The sequence below is a fragment of the Phragmites australis genome, chromosome 4, assembly GCF_958298935.1.
Source record: "Phragmites australis chromosome 4, lpPhrAust1.1, whole genome shotgun sequence".
Classification (NCBI taxonomy): Eukaryota; Viridiplantae; Streptophyta; class Magnoliopsida; order Poales; family Poaceae; genus Phragmites; species Phragmites australis.
Window position 1 is genome coordinate 28,182,695 of NC_084924.1, and position 18,257 is coordinate 28,200,951.

General features: G+C 42.4%; 1 protein-coding gene across 2 annotated transcripts; it reads right to left on the reverse strand.

The window, feature by feature from the left end:
• Positions 1-4,633: 4,633 nt before the first annotated feature.
• Positions 4,634-10,484, reverse strand: LOC133916002 (protein LNK1-like). 2 transcript variants are annotated; one of them, XM_062359463.1, is made up of 11 exons: positions 10,174-10,484; positions 9,842-9,871; positions 9,390-9,503; positions 7,927-8,405; positions 7,554-7,827; positions 7,399-7,470; positions 6,741-6,960; positions 6,367-6,626; positions 5,938-6,086; positions 5,159-5,288; positions 4,634-5,076 (listed from the first exon to the last, which is right to left on the reverse strand). In XM_062359463.1, the coding sequence occupies exons 3-11, from the start codon at positions 9,411-9,413 to the stop codon at positions 4,963-4,965; spliced, it is 1,722 nt and encodes a 573-aa protein (XP_062215447.1). In that variant the 5' UTR covers positions 9,414-9,503; positions 9,842-9,871; positions 10,174-10,484; the 3' UTR covers positions 4,634-4,962. The 2 variants fall into 2 exon arrangements, with proteins under 2 accessions (XP_062215447.1, XP_062215446.1); XM_062359462.1 differs by having other exon boundaries at positions 7,554-7,830.
• Positions 10,485-18,257: the final 7,773 nt, after the last annotated feature.

Here is an 18,257-nt window from a genome sequence, read left to right on the forward strand (position 1 = left end):
AAGTTTTGAACACTCGGCAAGAATTTTTTTCATACATGCTCCACATTTTTTACTTTATGATCTTGTTCAACCTGTTAACCAGTGGTTGCACATATTTTGACTCGACGTCCAAAGTAGCATTGCGTGCAGCTTGCGCACCATTGGGAGATGAAAGATTTGTGGACGCAGCCATATGCCGAATTGCAGATATCGATATCATGTTTTTCATGAATTTCGAGTATTTGTGTATGTAGCAATGTTCTCTTTTCCCCTCTAGCTGGTTTCCAAGAGGGTGCTGTGTAATTTTTTTGTGTTTCGTTTGGAGAGTGTAGCATTTCTGTACTAGGAAGGAAACTGATAAGAAATTCAGAATGTGGAAATGAATCGTGAGGTTTGCATTGTCTCCCTATTTTTACTTTTATTTTTTTATCTAATGATGTACTTAATCCCTTTCAGTAGTAGTGCATGTTCTTCCTTCTCACACGTTTGTATGCATAATTCAGGAGGAGTGAATTTTGTAAACTTATTGATAAGTTGGTATTGTGAAATCTACATATTTAAAAAGTTGTATTACAAATATGTAATCTGCATAGATACGGTAAATCTATAGTCCTGCAACAACAGAGCTTCGCAAATTTTCCTCACGAAGGTCACTTCGTTATAGCTTAATGAATATCAAACCACGAGAAACATAAAAATAGGCCGTTTGGTTTGAGGAATCACCCTTCCTACACTTCCTACACAGGATGGTTGCATAGGATCATTTTTTTTATAAGATGACATCATTTTTTATTTTATTCTTAGGCAGGTAGACGTATGCTTATGAAGAATGGATGATGATAGACCTACGGAAACCAAACATATTTGTTACTATATCCGTCTCAAAATAAATGACGTTTTAGCATCTTCTATAATATTCAAATATATAACACTATACGATTTTGAGATAATTTTAGTCTAATTTTTTCAATATTACTTTTCCATTAAGTAACTTTCTTGCTGATGTAAGTCTAATTTCTCACACAATAAATAATATTAAAAAAAAGGTATGATGATCTTTTTATCACTCACCTTAATACTTATATATAACCCTAAAATATCATCTATTTTAAGAGGAAGTCTAGAATAGGATAATCCATCAACATCAATATGAAAAAAAAAAGGGGAGGCCTAGCGGCGTAGAATTTGTCGATTTACCTTCACGTGGGCATCAATCATTTGTCGGCTCGTTGATTACGTAAAAAAGCGCGTCATGGGCCCTCAATTTGCGTCATCTCTTCTGCTTCATGTATCCATCGGTAAGATAATGGGAATGTACTTCACTGTCAAAATAAACATGGACTTTCCCTTTTTGTACTTCTGCTTCATATATGTGGCTCTGCCCCTGTCCGGTTACCGGTAACTGCACTTGCAGACATAAGCTATAAGGGTGTATTTGGTTCGGATCCTGACAGCTAACTCACCTGCTAGACAGCGATCCTAGCCCTAGGCGATTGAAATTGAACGCTTGGGGCGCTGTCTGGCTAGGCAGCTCTGGCTAGATCTCAATCCAAACATGCCATAAGTGTTTGTTTTCTTTTTCTATTTTCGAAAGGAGAGAGAGAGCCGCCCCTTTCCAACTCCCGACCGCGCAGCCGTCAGAGCACATCGTCGGAAGCTCGACCGACTGCAAGGATAGCGGTGGCAAGGCTATCTCCCACATGGCGTTCCTTTTTTCATTGATTAAGCCATCGCTTATGGTGTCGCAACCGTCGATCCATATCCGCTAGATCGGCTCACGACAGCGTCTGTGGTGTCGCAACAGATGCCGCCTCTTTCTTCTCTCTCCACCAAATCCAATTTCAAGATGGTCGGATCTGCGAGCTGGTACTTCCATCCGCGAGGTGCTAGCCGAGCTCGGTCGGATTCAGTGTCAGCGACGGCATGGAGGCCCACCGAAGAGATGCGATGGGTCACCCAAGTGCCATCACAAAGGCCCACCGAATTGATGCGGCAGGTCACCCCGGCGCCATCACGCAACCGCTGGCACATTCTGATGCCTTCCATGACTCCACCTTGCCTGATCTGGCCGTTCTAGGTGTGGGGCGTCGGCAACGGGTGGCGGGTTGGTGCGGCGTCCTCAAGGCGTTTGTGATCTCGGCATGCCGGTTGGAACGGTGCGGCTCAGATGCGGCTGTTTCGGGGGCTATGACTGGTTCTGCTTGTCTCTGCGCAGCATCGACGACGCCTCCTGATTCGCTTGGGTGGTTACCAGCAGTGATCTACTACGCGGCCATGCGTTGGCAACTCGATTTCGGTTGTGGTGCTTCAATTCGTTGGAGCTTCTTTGGAAAGAAGATGCTCAACTGGTCATGGAAAGGACGGTTAGTTCTAGTTGGTTGTGTCGTCCGTCACCGTTCATGCTTGCGCCAATGACTAACCGGTCGGTAGACGATGGGTGGACCTCAAAGACATGTGAGATGCTTTAGATGCTCTGTTCATCAGCTTTCATTTGCGGGAGGACCATGGAGTTATTGGAGCTTGATCCAATCACTTCATAGTGAAAGATAGAAGGTGCTCTTGCTGCACATTAGTTCATTGTTGTTGAAGTGTGATTTTATAGGGTGGTTTTGAGTTGTAAGTTGGGTTCGAGACTCTGTCCTGCTTTATGTTCACGGAATTTTAATTTTTTTTTTCTTTCTTCATCAACTCTGTAATAATGAACGGCTACATGCATGTCTAATAAAAGGTCGGAATATCAATATATTCACTTACCTTAAAAAAATTCGAAAACAAACAATACTTTTTTTACTAGTGAAAAATATATTCTCTTTTCTTTTTGAGATTGTCACAGACAAAGCAGGATCGTAATGAAGTACTAAATCAACTTTCAACAGCGAGCATCTGATTGGTTCTCTGTTTGGTCTAGATAACAACAATTGAGAATGCATCTGATTGGTTCTCAATTGTTGGATGGTGTCATCCAATAATTGAGAATGGTCAAAACAGCACGATTTAACAAGCTAATCAAGCAAGGATAAACCGCTAAAGCATGCATTATAGGACCGACAGTCTAATTCATCAAATCCATCTGTCTCACCCCTTCACCGGCACTCGAGTATAACAAATCGTGCAACATAACGAAAGCATTAACCAAGTGTACCACACATCCTATAAGGCTAATATAGCTTCTTACTATTGCAAATATCACCTAGTTGGATGACACCATTGAACATATCACTAAGACGTGACATCGCATGTCATTATCTTCGGTCATAAATTTCATATTGTTTTGAAAAAGATTGGATCAAACTTTTAAAAATTTAACTAACAATAGCTTTTAAACTATTTAGTTTGAAAATATTAAAATCATATGTGTAGATTTGTCTTGAAAAATATTTTTGTAATATCACAAATTAAATAGACTTTATAAATATATTTTAATAAAGATATTGATTAAAACTATACATTAGAGACCGTACCTTATTTAATATGATATGTATTTATGACTAGAGAGATATTTTAGTAGCACGACACTATTACTAGTATTAATAACTTATGAGGGGTACATCGACCTATTCTTCTTGAACTAATTCCTGGTAAAAATCTAAAAGTAGACAATATACTCGATCATATTTGTCGAAATAGATAACATATCATCGTATTTACAAATTTAGCTTGTGTATTCGGCACCTCACACTGTTCAAATTGAATTAAATGAAGAATATCCCATGAAATGATAAAAATGCATATAAATGAAGCACTACAAAGGAACTCATTTTTTCATCATATAACCTAGGGCTAGAAATAATTTTAGAAATTATCCAATCACATGAGAAAAATATTACTGAATTTTCCCAGATTTTTAGGAATTTATTTGAGGCACTAACAATTGTTACAATTTATAAAAGTAGCCTTTTTTGAGAATTTTAGTTTAAAATATACAAAGTATTTTTGGGTTAATCTAATTAAAATAGGTCGCATATGGATTATGGAACACGTACAAATTTTTTTAAAATTTTTAGAGTAACAGAAGACCATCGTTTTAAAGAAGAGTAATAATAAAATTTAATCAACGTGACTACTGTACATGCACGGGAGTGAACGGAGAGCTGAGCTATATATAATATGGCACTATTCATCATATGACACTATCCATCATATTTGGCACATGATACTATTTATCATTTTTGGAAAATTAAGTGTCAAACACGCATGCTAAATTTATAAATACGACATCTGACATTGCTGGTTATTCGATAAATACGGTCGAATATATTATCTACTTTTAGTTTTTTACCACCAATTCCTAACTCAATAAATAGTACTTTGGTACTGACCATATTCTCGTAGAATATCATGATCATTTTATTGAGAAAAGCTATTTCTTTCTACCAACCCGCTACTTCCTAAGGGTGGGAAGAATCCTGTTCACGACTACTCGAGTTTGAAGTTAAATTTTAATTAAGATTTTTTTTATAAAATATATTATTTATAGCTGCTAAATATTTTTATAATTTAATTAAATACTAGTTAAAATACATAAAAATATGATTTTAAAAAAAATACACCTATTATGTTTAAACAAGAAGTAATAACTTAGATGTACGACATAATTGATCGACCCATTCTTTTCAAACCAAAAAATGTATTAGTTAGACGCCTTATCCACGCATTTGCGCAACTCCAAATAGAGAAACCTCTGACAAAATATATGTCTTGAGATTACACGAAATGTGAGTCAGAACACCACATGGAGCACATCTGTCATGAGGACCTTCACTATAGGGTACAAGCACGTCAAAACCAATCTAATTGGAGCTGACTAAAGACTATATGGTACACACTAAGCTTGAGTTCTTGACAGCTACTAAACTGCAAATTCAGATCATAACGAAGCAACATCCTGTAATTGTGCGCTTCCATACGTCTGCAACAATAGTACACTACGAACAATCACAACGTTGGAAGCTCCACGTCATATATATATATATATATATATATTCAGTAATTGTCCCGAGATTTTGCATCCTTGGATCCACCCTGTCCTCTTGGGGAATATATAGATGAAGCTGGTACGACACCTTGGTTTTTAGCAGGGCCCAGGTGTTGCTTTTTCTGCATAGCCAAAAAAACAGTCATGTTTAAGAGTTATAATGGCAAATGGATTTGTACGATGGAGAAGGGAAGATACACTAACATGGGATTTCAGTGATGAGGAATCATCCACAGCTCCAGCCACATGGTCCAACGACTGATGGAAAAGTAACAGAGCTATAGACCGATCAATTGGGTTTGTCTGTGTCTCAATGCTCCGAGGATCGACAAACCTGCGAAACAGAAACATCAAAGTGGAAAGGCAACACATAGACAAATTCATTTTCTTGCCTGCCTTGCATCGTAAGTAACATAACGAGGATCAGGTTCACCATGTGCTTTAGAACTGTGACTTGAAAGAATTACCAAGTGCATCATTTCTTGTCATTTTTACTTTGTCTGATAAAGCAGGCAGCTAGATCTAACGGTGTACGTAACTACATATTATATTGTCACAGACTAATTTCAACAGTCGATGGTTAGGTTAATATTAAGTTACTACAATTCTTATAAAAATTGGTTTCCAATGACTTAGTGTAAAACAGATAAATGTTTATGAAAATGAATCAAATTAAGAACTATATTTTGACTTGGACTAGCTTCTCAAGGACTAAGATAGCAAGAATTGTTCAAACGACATAAGGTTGAACATGCCAGAAAGACATTTGAAGATAATGTTCAACCTTAATGGACTATCATCTCAAGGACTATAAGATATCAAGAACTAAGACGTTGCATTAGGAGCATTCAGATAAAATCGAGGAGTTTGTAATTAAACAATAAGGAAATGTATTTCAATGGACAATAACAGTTTTCAAAGTCATAAATACTGATTCATGATTGGGCAAGTATAGAGAACATCTTTTGTGAGGAACAACGTACTTGCGTGAAGTTTCTGCATTTTGCATATCCTTTGCATCCTGGCTATCTCCATTGCTGTTCGTCGTATTTGGAAAAACTTGCCTATGTTGTGCGCTTCGTGCCAGGCGGTATAAACCATCTCTAATGCACAATTTAGTTTGGACATCCAGCTGAAGCAGACACGTAAAGTAACTTTAATACTGCGATGCATAGATTATTAAAAGTAGTTTAGTTTCCTCTAAGAGGAAGGATGCAAATAGAAATTTTGGTTGTACCAATATTAAAGGTCTTGATTGATCAAGTCTATGATCATTTGGAGAAATCAGAAAGCCAAGACACAAGGAAGTGGAAACATAGCGTGAATTTGCAACAATAAAGTGAAGGGGTTATCGCGCTGTAGCTATCTACTTCATGCGATATTATAAAAAAGCGGCAAGTATACCGTTATACCTGACTAACAGCATCCTGAAGTTGCCGAAAGCTGCTTTCTTCAACTGAGTTATCAGAGGACATAGATGAGCCATCCACTACCATTGAACTACCCATTGTAACTTGAGGATCCCCCAAAGTTCTTTTCCCTAACCCCCTTTTTTCAGTTTCATAATTCTCACAAGGATATGACGCTCTTCTTGTCAATGCTTGAGGATGTCCGTTCAACACATTATCACTTGTGGGCTGTCTCGGTTGTATGTTTACAACTTTCGTCTGCACTGCACTTGTAAAGTGTCACATCAGCTAATCATACCACAAGAGTACAAGACAAATAAACATGTTCAGAAGAACTACTAGAAAATATTCTATCTGAAAATTTGCTTGTATATTACCCTTTGAGTTCCTCTGTGCAAAAGAAGCACCAGATGGACTAAACTGACAATTTCTTTCTGCATAGGACTCAGAAGTAATGTTGCTTGGTGAACTGGAATCTAAGTGGTGCCTTTGCTTCAGTAAATCCTGAGAGGTACTCAGCTGAGAAGCTGAAGCTATAGAAAATTTCTTGTCTTCAATAACTTGAGTGGCGTTTTCTGATGAATATTGACTTCCAACCTGCAATTAGGACACGCCATTAAATCAATGAAGAACATGAGATTAAATTGCATAAGTAATATCTCATCCTTACGATAAAGATGATCTCTCATCCTTATGGCACAACCTCCTAAGCACTAATCATTCTCAGAAACAATCCAGTGGTAAACCCAATACAAACATAGACAAGCAGGAGGAAATTGTACTAAGACCTTGCAGCACAAAAACGTACAAACAACCACGCCTTTTAGTCCCAAGCAAGTTGGGGTGGGCACAGTAATAGCAACACAGAAGCATGGTTGTACTTGGACACTAAATTAACTATATCTTCATTTATGTTTCAGCATTACTGTTAATATGGTTGTACTTCACCATCAAATTAAGAAGTAGTCCCTAAGATCGCTGAAGTTAATGAATTTTGGTGTTATTTGAATGATTGAAATAACCTGATGGAATTACCATATCAAAGTTTCCATGTCCATTGCATATCTGGTCAGTGGGCAACAACTCCATCACATCCTCTTGGTAAACCTATGGTGGATACAAGAATTAAAGACGATAAAAGAAATATATGGTGTCAATCAATAAGACTAGAAAAAAGGGAAATAATTTACTTCGCCATATGCATTCACATTCTTTTGCTCACTGAACAGGTAAGTGTCATTGAATTGCTTGTCACATAGAGCAGCTGAAGGATCAACCGAGGGTAATGATTTATCTTCTGCACAATGGAATGCTGAGAGGTCATCCAGAATACCATAATCTGAATATGAGGTGTCAAACCCTTGCTGCAGAGCAACATCAGAAGAATAAACGGCATCTGAAGAAGGAATCCAAGATAGGTCATCTGTGTTCTCCAGCTGCTTCTGACCATATGTGGCATCACACCTCCTTTTCCAAAAAATAAATAAATAGAGTTATCCTTTGTCACCTGTTTACACAAGAGAAGATCTTAGACATAGCCAACAATCGAAGTGTTCTGAATACCTGAATAATGTGTCGACATCCTCAAAATTGTCTATGCCAGGCCAATCGATGTAGTTTAGATCATTATCCCCATAACTGAGGCTACCTTCAGGAGCACTATGGTTATTAAGAATGGGCGAACCATTGCTCAGAGCAAACTGACAGGTGTTCCAATTATCTGTTGGACATCTGGTTTCAGCAATTGTATTTTCTTCTCTCAATGGAAAGGCATTTGAGCTATCTTTGCATTCTCCTATGCAGTCACTGGTACTGTTTATATCCTGGGATACTATCCCATTGGCAGATTGGATGTGCTCTGAATTAAATTTCTGTGAATCAGAGTTATTTGCTCCAGAGATGACACCTTGGTGGCTTTTCTCACTAGCAAACGCATTCTTCAACTTCTTACTACTAGTTATACTAGGAGATTCAATTCCAATTTCATGTTCGCTGTTATTGTTATTACTCCGGGCAAACTCATCCTTGAAATTACCTTCAAACTGTTAAAGCACTATTAGTCATAGGCCTAGAGCCAGCAAATTCAGTAACTTTCAATGGAATGCCAAGTAAGAGAAGGCTCAAAGCAACAAAGCACTGTTATTTGCCAAGGTCCAACGCAACAGATGATTGTGACTAGGGTATGATCCATTAAAGAGTTCAGCATGAAGTTGACTACTGATAGAGTGGTAGTATGTCAATCAATCCTTGAAATTTTAAATACTGGTCAACTTACTTCAATCAAAGGAAACTCTCTATAGTTGATGGGCACTTGGAACTTTCCAATATGATGGGCTAGCCCACTAAACCCCCACTAATCTATCCATAGCAAAAACAATTGCAGATCTATTACAAGTGGCAAGCGCACTTCAAGGAATATTTTTAGTAATGCTAAGCTGAGTACCAAAAAACAAACTAACCAGAATTCAAGCTAACCAAGCAGGGAACGAGGCTTTGAAGCATAACCAATAGCTATCGAATCCAAATTAGCTTCAATGCTAGAATATACAGATATTTTTCATTCTTACATCAGCTGATAGAAATAAAGAATAAATACGCATATTCTACCTAGAATCCTATATAATCCTATATAATCCACCAACAGACTAATTTATCAATCAATACACTTGCACAAATTATTTGAAATTACAGAACATAACCCTCAGAGAACATACTCTGACCTATTTCTTCTCAATTTTTCACTTCCTGTCAGTGATATCACCAAAAAAAAAAGATATTTACTTATTATTTCCTTCCTTTATCCATAATCATAAAGAATTCCTCAAGAACTAATGCCCAATTCTTCCCATTTATTAATTGCTATAATTTTAGCACATATCCAAGGAAACAGGAATTTCTACATTGGGAATTGCAAGTAGCAAACAAATACATTCCACATCATTGGTTATCAACCTATCTACCAAACGATGTGGTTAAGAAAAGTATTGCGATGACATCCATCAAGAAATTCATGGAATTGACATTACCTCGCCCACCCTCCAATCTGGCATCCCTACAAATTCTATCCGGGTCCGAAACTGTACCAATCCACCGGATTTGATATCATATTCAACTCAAGATCCCCAATTCTTGATCAAATCCTACAAATAAAAAAGGAAAGAAAATGAGCTCAATTATCTGAAAAATATAAAGAAGCTGTGAACTGAACAAATAATCCTATTCGTAACCAGGATGCTATGGTCAATTGGTCATTCGCCAACAAAAACTACTGCAGCCATGCATAGTTGCCTACCTACTTGGGGGCTCATATCAAACTGCACGAGAAAAAGAAGGAGAGAGAAAATCTGTCATACATACATCTGACGCCGTTAACATCTAAGAAGGCCTCTAATTAAGCTATGACAAATACAGAGACAATAATCCTACACAAAGCAAGGTAGTTAAAAATGGAAGGAAATTGGGGCGAACAGATTCTCACCTTCCCGAACAAAGAGCTGTGGATCAGAACCTGCAGAAACAATGAAAACTCCTGTAAAATCACCGGATAGTAGAAGCAACTTCACCAAAGATCCAAAAACAATTTTTTAAGGAAAATAACAGAGAGGAAATCAGAATAATAATAGAAACAAAGCAAACCTAAGCAAGCGCGCACAAAACCACCAGCCGCCGCTCAAGAACGCACAAAAATTGCAAATCCCACAAACAATCGCCAGAAAGAGAAAAAAACACCGTACCACCCGAAACAGGGAAAATCCAAGGCTCCCACCCCGAAAGACGCATAAGACCATCGGGAGAAGAGAGAATTCCCACCTCAACCCGACGAAACCGACTGCTCTGCGTCGGCTCCAGGAACAAACAAGCAAACGGGGGGAAGAACCGGATCTTATCAGCGCAGTGGCTTCGAGACGCCGCCGCCGCCGCCGCCGCGCAGGGAAAGGAAGGTCTTGCTCGCTCCGCCCCTCGGCCTGCTCTGTCTCCAGATGCTTCCTCAAATTTTGTTTTCTTTTTTCGCTCTAGTATTTTTTTTAGCGGATAGAGGAGAGAGATGAAGAGAGAGAGGGGGGTGCCGCGGCGGCAGTATATGGGTGCGAGCACTGAAATTACCAAAAAGAAATTGATAAGCGAATTAAAAAAAGATGCTTCTTTTTTTCTTTGGCGCGTGTTGTTTATATAAGAAAAAGTTAGCGGCTGGGAGGCAACGTGGTGGGCCCGGGGCCGGTGGGGAGGTAGTGGACACGAGGCGCCGGCGCGATCCGATCTGTTGCCCGCTCCCCATTGGCCCAGGCCCACGCCGAGAGGGCCCGCGAGGCAGCAGTGGCGGAGGGTTCTGGAGAACGGGTGGGGCCCAGCTTGGCGTGCTCTGCTCCCCACATCACACCCGAACCAACAGCGAGCCGAGTTTTTTTTGCGCCTCCGCCCCCGCTCGCTTGTGTGGCCGTGAGCCGTGCTCGGCTGTGTCGGAGCCGGAAAGCATGTGCCGCCGGCCCGACCAAGAGGCCGACGCGTGGCCGCGATCAGATTGCGTGCTACTCGTGATTATACACGGTGCATAACTTCGTCGCAGTACATGAAATTTTAGTTCATTTATCTTAATGAAAACGGCGGTTGCTAATTTTCAATCGAGGAAAAATAAATGTATATTTTACTTGATAACAATAATTATTGGATGAATATCTAATAGCTGATAAAAAAAATTGGTTCAGAAGTGAACAATATTTTTCTATTATAGAGACATATATAATTTTCTAGTGTATGTCAGACAAAAATTCTTGACTAAGTACAGATTAAAAGACAGAAGCACGATCAGATGATCGGATGGACAACGTGTCGAGTGAAATAAAGCTCTAATTTCAGTAGATTGCAAGTAGTAAATCCGATAAAAAAAACTCACAAAATAGACTAGAAAGTGGGATTTTAGTACATTTGTATTAAACAGGTTAGAGACGGTAGACGATCTTGCGCCCCTACAAAATGTTCATTACTCATAGGTTTGGAAATATCACGTTTATTCTCTTTTTTAACAAACCGACAGGAGAACTGCTAATTATATTAAAAAGAAAAGGAGTCTAATAAGCTAATAAAGCACAAACGCTTGGTTTTTAAGAGAAAACACAGCTCAAAGCCACAACAACGCGAGCGAACTACCTAGCTAAACACTGTAACATCGCATCTAAGGAGGGAACGACTCCCAAGGACGTCGCCATCACCGGCGTCGATAGGATGGCGAAACAAGGCTTTTCACCCAGTGTTCCTGCCCCCAAGCGTGTAGAAGGGGGCCAGCGTTGACGTGGATAAACTACCAGCACATCATAGGCCTAGAATCGCACCACCAAAAACGCAGTCGATGGCCCCTCGAGCATGCGAAGCCACAAGCCGTAGAGCTCCGGTGCCACATGCCATAAGCCACAAGTCATCGCCAATCTATAGAGATCCCCGTGGGCCAGATATGGGGGAAGAAGACAGATCTCGCAAGGGGAGGAGCTTGCACGACACCGGCGAGGCTGTGGCGAGGGCGAGTACCGCATGCCAGGAGAGGGCAATGCTCAAAGAGAACAAACACCTCGCACACGTGTCGCCAACGAAGCTAACACCGGACCAGCAAGCTCCTCACACGCCATATTAGGGGGAATAGACTGATCTAGCAATGGCAGGGAGGCATGTCTTCATCTATGTACAACGACACCGTACACATACAGTCACTAGGACATGACCACCTACAACGGCACAACCAAAGCGAGTGTTGCCACCCTATCAGGTCACTACTCGTGCGGCACCTCCGCGCGTAGACCAAAATGGCTGCCACCATATCATGGACCGGCCCGCATGACGACACCCTCATGGTGGCCCTCGACGCTACCATATGCAACAAGAAGCTCCTCATGGAGCATGTGTTGCTCCTGAGGGAGGCCTACCCACCTGCCAGGGCGTGAACCTGGCTGCTCGGCCACACCGAATCGCAGATCCCAGTGGCCCCACATCAATGAAGCCGTTGACTCATCGGACTTTGCGTGCTTGCACACTTCCACGTGGATCCAGATGGTGGAGCGCAGATCCCGACCGCCGGCCAGCGTAGACAAGCAGAATCTAGCTGCAGGGGCCATAAGTGAGTAGATCTGGCCACAAAACGCAAGCTCACGAGCGGATCTCACTGGAGTAGCAAGGATTCAGCCGCCCAACGTTGAGCTGACCACAGGAACCACCGAAGGGAAGAAAGGGGGAGGGAGAGAAAAGGGATGAAGGGGCCACGACGTAAGTCGCTTGGTTCCATCATTGGCCGCCGCCACCACTGCTGACCGACAATGAAGGAGGTGGCCGCACCATACTCACAGACAGGGTCGAGGGCGGCAAAGCTTGAGTCTTCCCCATGTAGCCTAAGAGGAGAGACGTGAGAGCCCAAGTTCGATTACGTTTATTCTCTTCACTTTTTCTGATTAAGTTTAACCCAAAAACAATTGATTTCAATCACTCTACCCCTTGATGCCCATTTTAAGAATGGTTTTGCCTTTGCCACCACCCTTACCTCTCTCGACACACATATGTACACATAATCCAGCCCAAGAATATCCATCTAATCACCTTAAACCATCACCAAAACCACTAGACTTGAACACGCATATGATGTTGTGAACGTTTGCATGTGATGCCAAATGGGCCAAAATGGCAGCCATGTGGCACCACATCATCAAAATCCTAAGCAAGCCGATCTAATTAATGGTCAAAGAACCACCATTAGAAGTTCCAAGATTCAAAGTGGATGAAAAACTAAGCTCAAAAAGTTCGGCGAATAAAAGTCATTACTTCAAGATAGCAAAAATCACCGTGATTTTTGAGCTTGGAAGAGTCTGACGTTGTTGGCATGTCTACTTAAAAGTTCAAATCTCCTCGTAAAAGGGTTGTACCTAGTAGAAAAAAATTGTACATATAATAATAGTTCGAATCTCCTTGTAAAAGGGTTGTACCTTCGTCTAAAACTTATTTCTAACATGTAATTTCTTTGCAAGTCCACGACAAGTTTTATGATTTGGATGCCACAAACTATGGTGGTGCAAATTGGAAACAACTTTTTGCTTTTAGCCTTGCTAGCTCTCAAGCGACTAAGATCATGCAAACTTAGTCACCAAAATCTAAATAGGATTTCACAAGAATTTGAGGGTTAGGGTTAAGTGATTTAGGGTTTTGGGATGAGGATTTATCTCATGCTAGTGGCTTTAGAAAGACCATTGGGGAGGAAGGTTAGCCGGCGATGACGGTGGCAGCGGATGGGATAGCAAGGCAGCGGGGGCCACCCCCCACGATGGTGGAGGACTGCCAGTGGGCGTCGCTCTTGTAGTGGTTAGCCATGACGATGATCAAGGGTGATGACTTTGGTGGCGATGGTGGTGCCGGAGCTGGTCAGGGTGGCGTGGATGAAGGGGTGAATGAGCGGAGTCGAAGAAGAAATGGATGTGTTGGCGGGCCTCATCAACGCCGGAGAGGCGATAGGAGTGGCATGTTAGGTGGTGGTGGCGGCGGTGTTAGGCCTAGGCGGGACCAATGGAATCGATGTGTGATGAGAGAGAGAGAGAGAGAGAGAGAGAGAGAGAGAGAGAGAGAGAGAGAGAGAGAGAGAGAGAGAGAGAGAGAGAGAGTCTAGGAGGAGGAGGGGTAAGGTTAAAAATGAAGGGTGGATTTGTGGAGAAATTTCAGTATTTAGGACTCAATTCATGTTGCCTCTCCAGGTTTGACACTAGTTCGTGTGCCTTTCATCATTTGACATCGTGGCACACCAATTATTTTATTTCATACATTATGGAATTTTCCATCTCTTTAGGATTTCCATTGATTTGCTGTGACCAAAGTGCCCCTCATATCATTGCCCTATAACCTGGTGTGGCTCCCTTCTGGACTAGATTGCTCCTCTCATTTGTTCCTCTCAAAAACTAGGGTTCCTCATCCCATTTCCTTGCAACGGTGATGACTGAGAGGTGACAGACGACTACGGCTTCAAATCTAGATCGGAGGTACAACCTCATCCTGTTCCCTCTCGTTTCCCTTCCCCCTGCTCTTGTTTTGCTCCCCCCTGCCTGCTCTTCTTTTGGTCCAGGGGGAGAGAAGAGAAACGTCGAGATGATGTTGACGCTCCTCTAATGTCGGTAGGCTGCACAGGTTTTGGATGAATTTCTGATAATCCGAGAAGAAGTCGTGGTTGATGGATCCACTTGACATTCCAGAGAGGTACATTTCTTTGCCGTGAAACATTGATGATGTTTGCCTTTAACTGAAATTCTTGTTTATCTTTTCTCTTTCCCATACTGATAGGATTGACACCAATGCAACCTTTAGATTATATGTTCGGTTTGGTGAGTATATCACTAGACTAGATGTTGGCACTGTTGTTACAGTTCCGCACAAAGATGAGGATTGGTATGTGGATTATCGTAGTTACTATATTGAAAAGTTGTGTGATGATATATCTCAAAGGATAAGGTGGGGTGGTTGCCAAGCGATTGAGGTTTACGGGACTGAGAGGTACAATGGTGATGAAAGCAAGTACTGCAATAGCATGGATCCGCTATGTTCGTTCTCTAAAAGGTTGACAAGGCTGGATATTAGGGCAATACATCAAGTGTTACACAAATGAGTGATAATGTGGCTGCTAAGGTAATTGCAGAAGGAGCATCATGCAACTAGCATGGTACTATTGCCAATGTTTGTGAGTCAGTTGTTGTTATGCCTGCTATTAAGGGGCCTCCTATCCAAATTGAGGACACACCAAGTATTGAGTGGTCTAAGCTTAATATTGTCAATGTTCCATATGGTCCAGGCATGGAGGAAGATCAAATGTATGTTCTTCTTGGTCTTAGGGTAGAAAATGAGAGAGCAGATAAAGCCAAGACTACAACTAAAGCAAATCATGTTCTGTCGGAGGGTGAACTCCTCAAGCAGGGATCCGGAGGGACCCCCTTTGAGATTCGGCCGGGGGATGATTCTAAATCTGTTTTGCGGGTGAAATAAATGGGTGTAAATGCGATGCAGGTGGAATGGAATGATCGGATGCAGGAAGTAGTAAATGCTAAGGAGGTTTTTAGACATGTTCGGGCCGCACTGAGCGTAACACCCTACTCCTGTGTGTATGCTATAAATGCTCTGAGAATGTCTCTCAGAGGTTCTGCTGGGTTACAAGAATATTTGTTTAGTCTAGAGCTTCGGGCTCCTTGTTCTTTGGTGATCTGAGATTCTATGCTTGTACCGAACCTCTGTCTTGCCTAACTTCAACTAACTTGGCTCTAGCTCACCTGTCCTCACCGGGGAGCCCGCCCCGCCTTTAATACCCGCCGGGGCGGTAGTGTGCCCAGAAAGGGAGGGCACGAGTTCCAAGGTGCCATAAATGGAAGCAACCATCATGGGCTGCTGCGTGAGGTGACGGGGAGGGTTGAAAACGCGCCCCCGTTCGATCTTGTAGGTCATCATGCCGTTCTTCAACGGGCGCCGCAGGGAGGGCCCACCGGGCAGCCACCGAACAGCCCGATGTGCCTGCCCGGTCAGAGCGCGTCTGACACAGCAGGGTGGCAGGCGGGGCGCCTTGGGTTTCTCGATGGTATCCCGAGGCGCGCCGGATGTCCCGCGATGGGCATTAAATGTCCCCACGCCCCCCTGCTAGAGCGTGGCAGGGACTGACAGCAAGCGTGGGGGAGCAGTTGGAGGTGACAGGCCATGCGCCCTCTTAAATGCAGCATCGGGCTTTTCACCAGTTGACACATCACCGCTGGACCTCTGTGGGGGCCACCGGTGAAGGACTTCTTAAGCCCTCGGGGAACCGAGTGCTCGGGGGCCACTGTTCGCCGCCCCGAACACTCTCTCCTAGATATGACCTATCTTGGTCCTCGGGGAGTCGAGTGTTCGGGGGCCACTGTTCGCGGCCCCGAGCACTCTCTCCCAGAACTGACTGTTCGGGTCCTCGGGGAACCTAGTGCTCGGGGGCCACTGTTCACGGCCCTGAGCACTCTCTCCCGGAACTGACTTCCCTTGGGTCCTCGGGGTACTCGGGTGCTCGGGGGCCACTGCTCGTGGCCCCGAGCTCCCTCTTCCCGGTACCCAGCTTGTCTCGTCCTCAGGGGACTTGAGTGCTCAGGGGTCACTGTTCGCAGTCCCGAGCACTTTCTTCCCGGCACTTGGTCTTCTCGGATCATCGGGGAACTCGGATACTCGGGGACCACTGTTCATGGCCCCGAGCACCTTCTCCCAGGACTTAGTCTTCTCGTACCTTGCAGAGATGATCCCGCGGGGGAGGGGGGGGGAGGCGCCACGTGGCACTCTGCTGTTCTGGCCTCGGGACTCGGGGACCCCTGGTTCCTGTGTCACCGACATGTTCCTAGTCTGTTATATTGGATGATGAGCTTGCAAGTGTTGCAATCCCAATGAATGATGACATTCCTAAGGAGCCTATAGTGCATTATGACTGGGAGGATCCACCAATGAGTGTTAACAGCGTGTACCCTAGTATGGATGAATTTAGGATGGCCGTCAGGCAGCATGCCATAAAGGGGGAATTTGAACTAGGGACTGAGAAATTATGTAAGAGCATCTTCACGGGTTATTGTACAAGTTAGGTATGCCCATGGGATATTGTTGTAAGACTGGACTCAGATAATAAAACTATCAGGGTACTAACTACTAACTTTATGTACTTTTTATTTTTTGGTAATTTAGATTACTAATTCCTTTGTGCCATGTTATTTTGTAGGTTACACTGAACAATTTTGGTCAAGTGTATCAATTGGAAGGGTGAAAACTAAAGTGGCTTCATAGAAGTGGATTGCAGAAAAGGTTGGGCCTTCACTAAGGAAGCATCCTAATCTTGGTGCTATGATTCTGAAAGAAGAGTTGGAGGACAAGTACAATATCACTCTTAGTTATTCTACAATTTGGGCTGGTAGACAACGTGCAGTTGGCCATATATTTTGATCATGGGAAGAAAGCTTCCACGAGTTGTACATATTCAAAGCAGATGTTGAGAAGAGGTCAAAGACAGTGTTGTAGAGATAGATATGAAGTAAGTTGGGGACAAAGTGTACTTCAATAGATTTTTTTTGTGCATTCAAGCCATGCATTGATGGGTTTTTTTAATGTCTGTAGACCTTATTTAAGCATTGATTCCATTGCCCTTAATGGGAGATAGAATGGCCATCTTGCATCAGCTACAACATTAGATAGACACAACTGGATGTTTCCAGTTGTCTTTGGATTTTTTGATGCAGAGACAACTGATGATTGGACATGGTTTATGGAGTAGCTACATAAGACAATAGGTGATCTTCCTCATTTATCCATTTCATCTGATGCATGCAATGGTTTAGAAATAGTTGTTAAGAAGGTGTACCCTTGGGAAAAGCACAGAGAGTGTTTCAGACACTTTGATACAAAAATTTGTGAAGAAATTCCTAGGGCCTGTTTATGGCAGCATGTGTCCTGCAGCTAGAGCTTACAAAATTGAAGTGTTTGAGCACTACATGAATAAGATACATGAGGCCGATCCTAGTGTCTAACGTTGGTTGTTTAAGTGGCATAAACTCTTGTGGATGAGGTGAATGTTTTCTGTTCAAATTAAATGTGATTACATTAACAATAATCTAGCAGAATCATGGAATGCATGGATCAAATATAACAAGGACCTCCCAATAACTGAGCTTGCATATGTACTGAGAGCAAGAATAATGCAACTTTTCAATAGGATAAGAAGGATTGGTGAGAGACTGCAAGGTGTAATGCTTCCAGTTATGGTTATGCAAATGAATGCACAAACTAGAGGTTTGGGCAACTTGAAGGTTATGGGCGGAGCAAAGGACATAACTGAAGTGACAGAGACTAATCCTGATCACCAAGTAGTTAGGCATGTTGTGAACCTAAAAAACCAT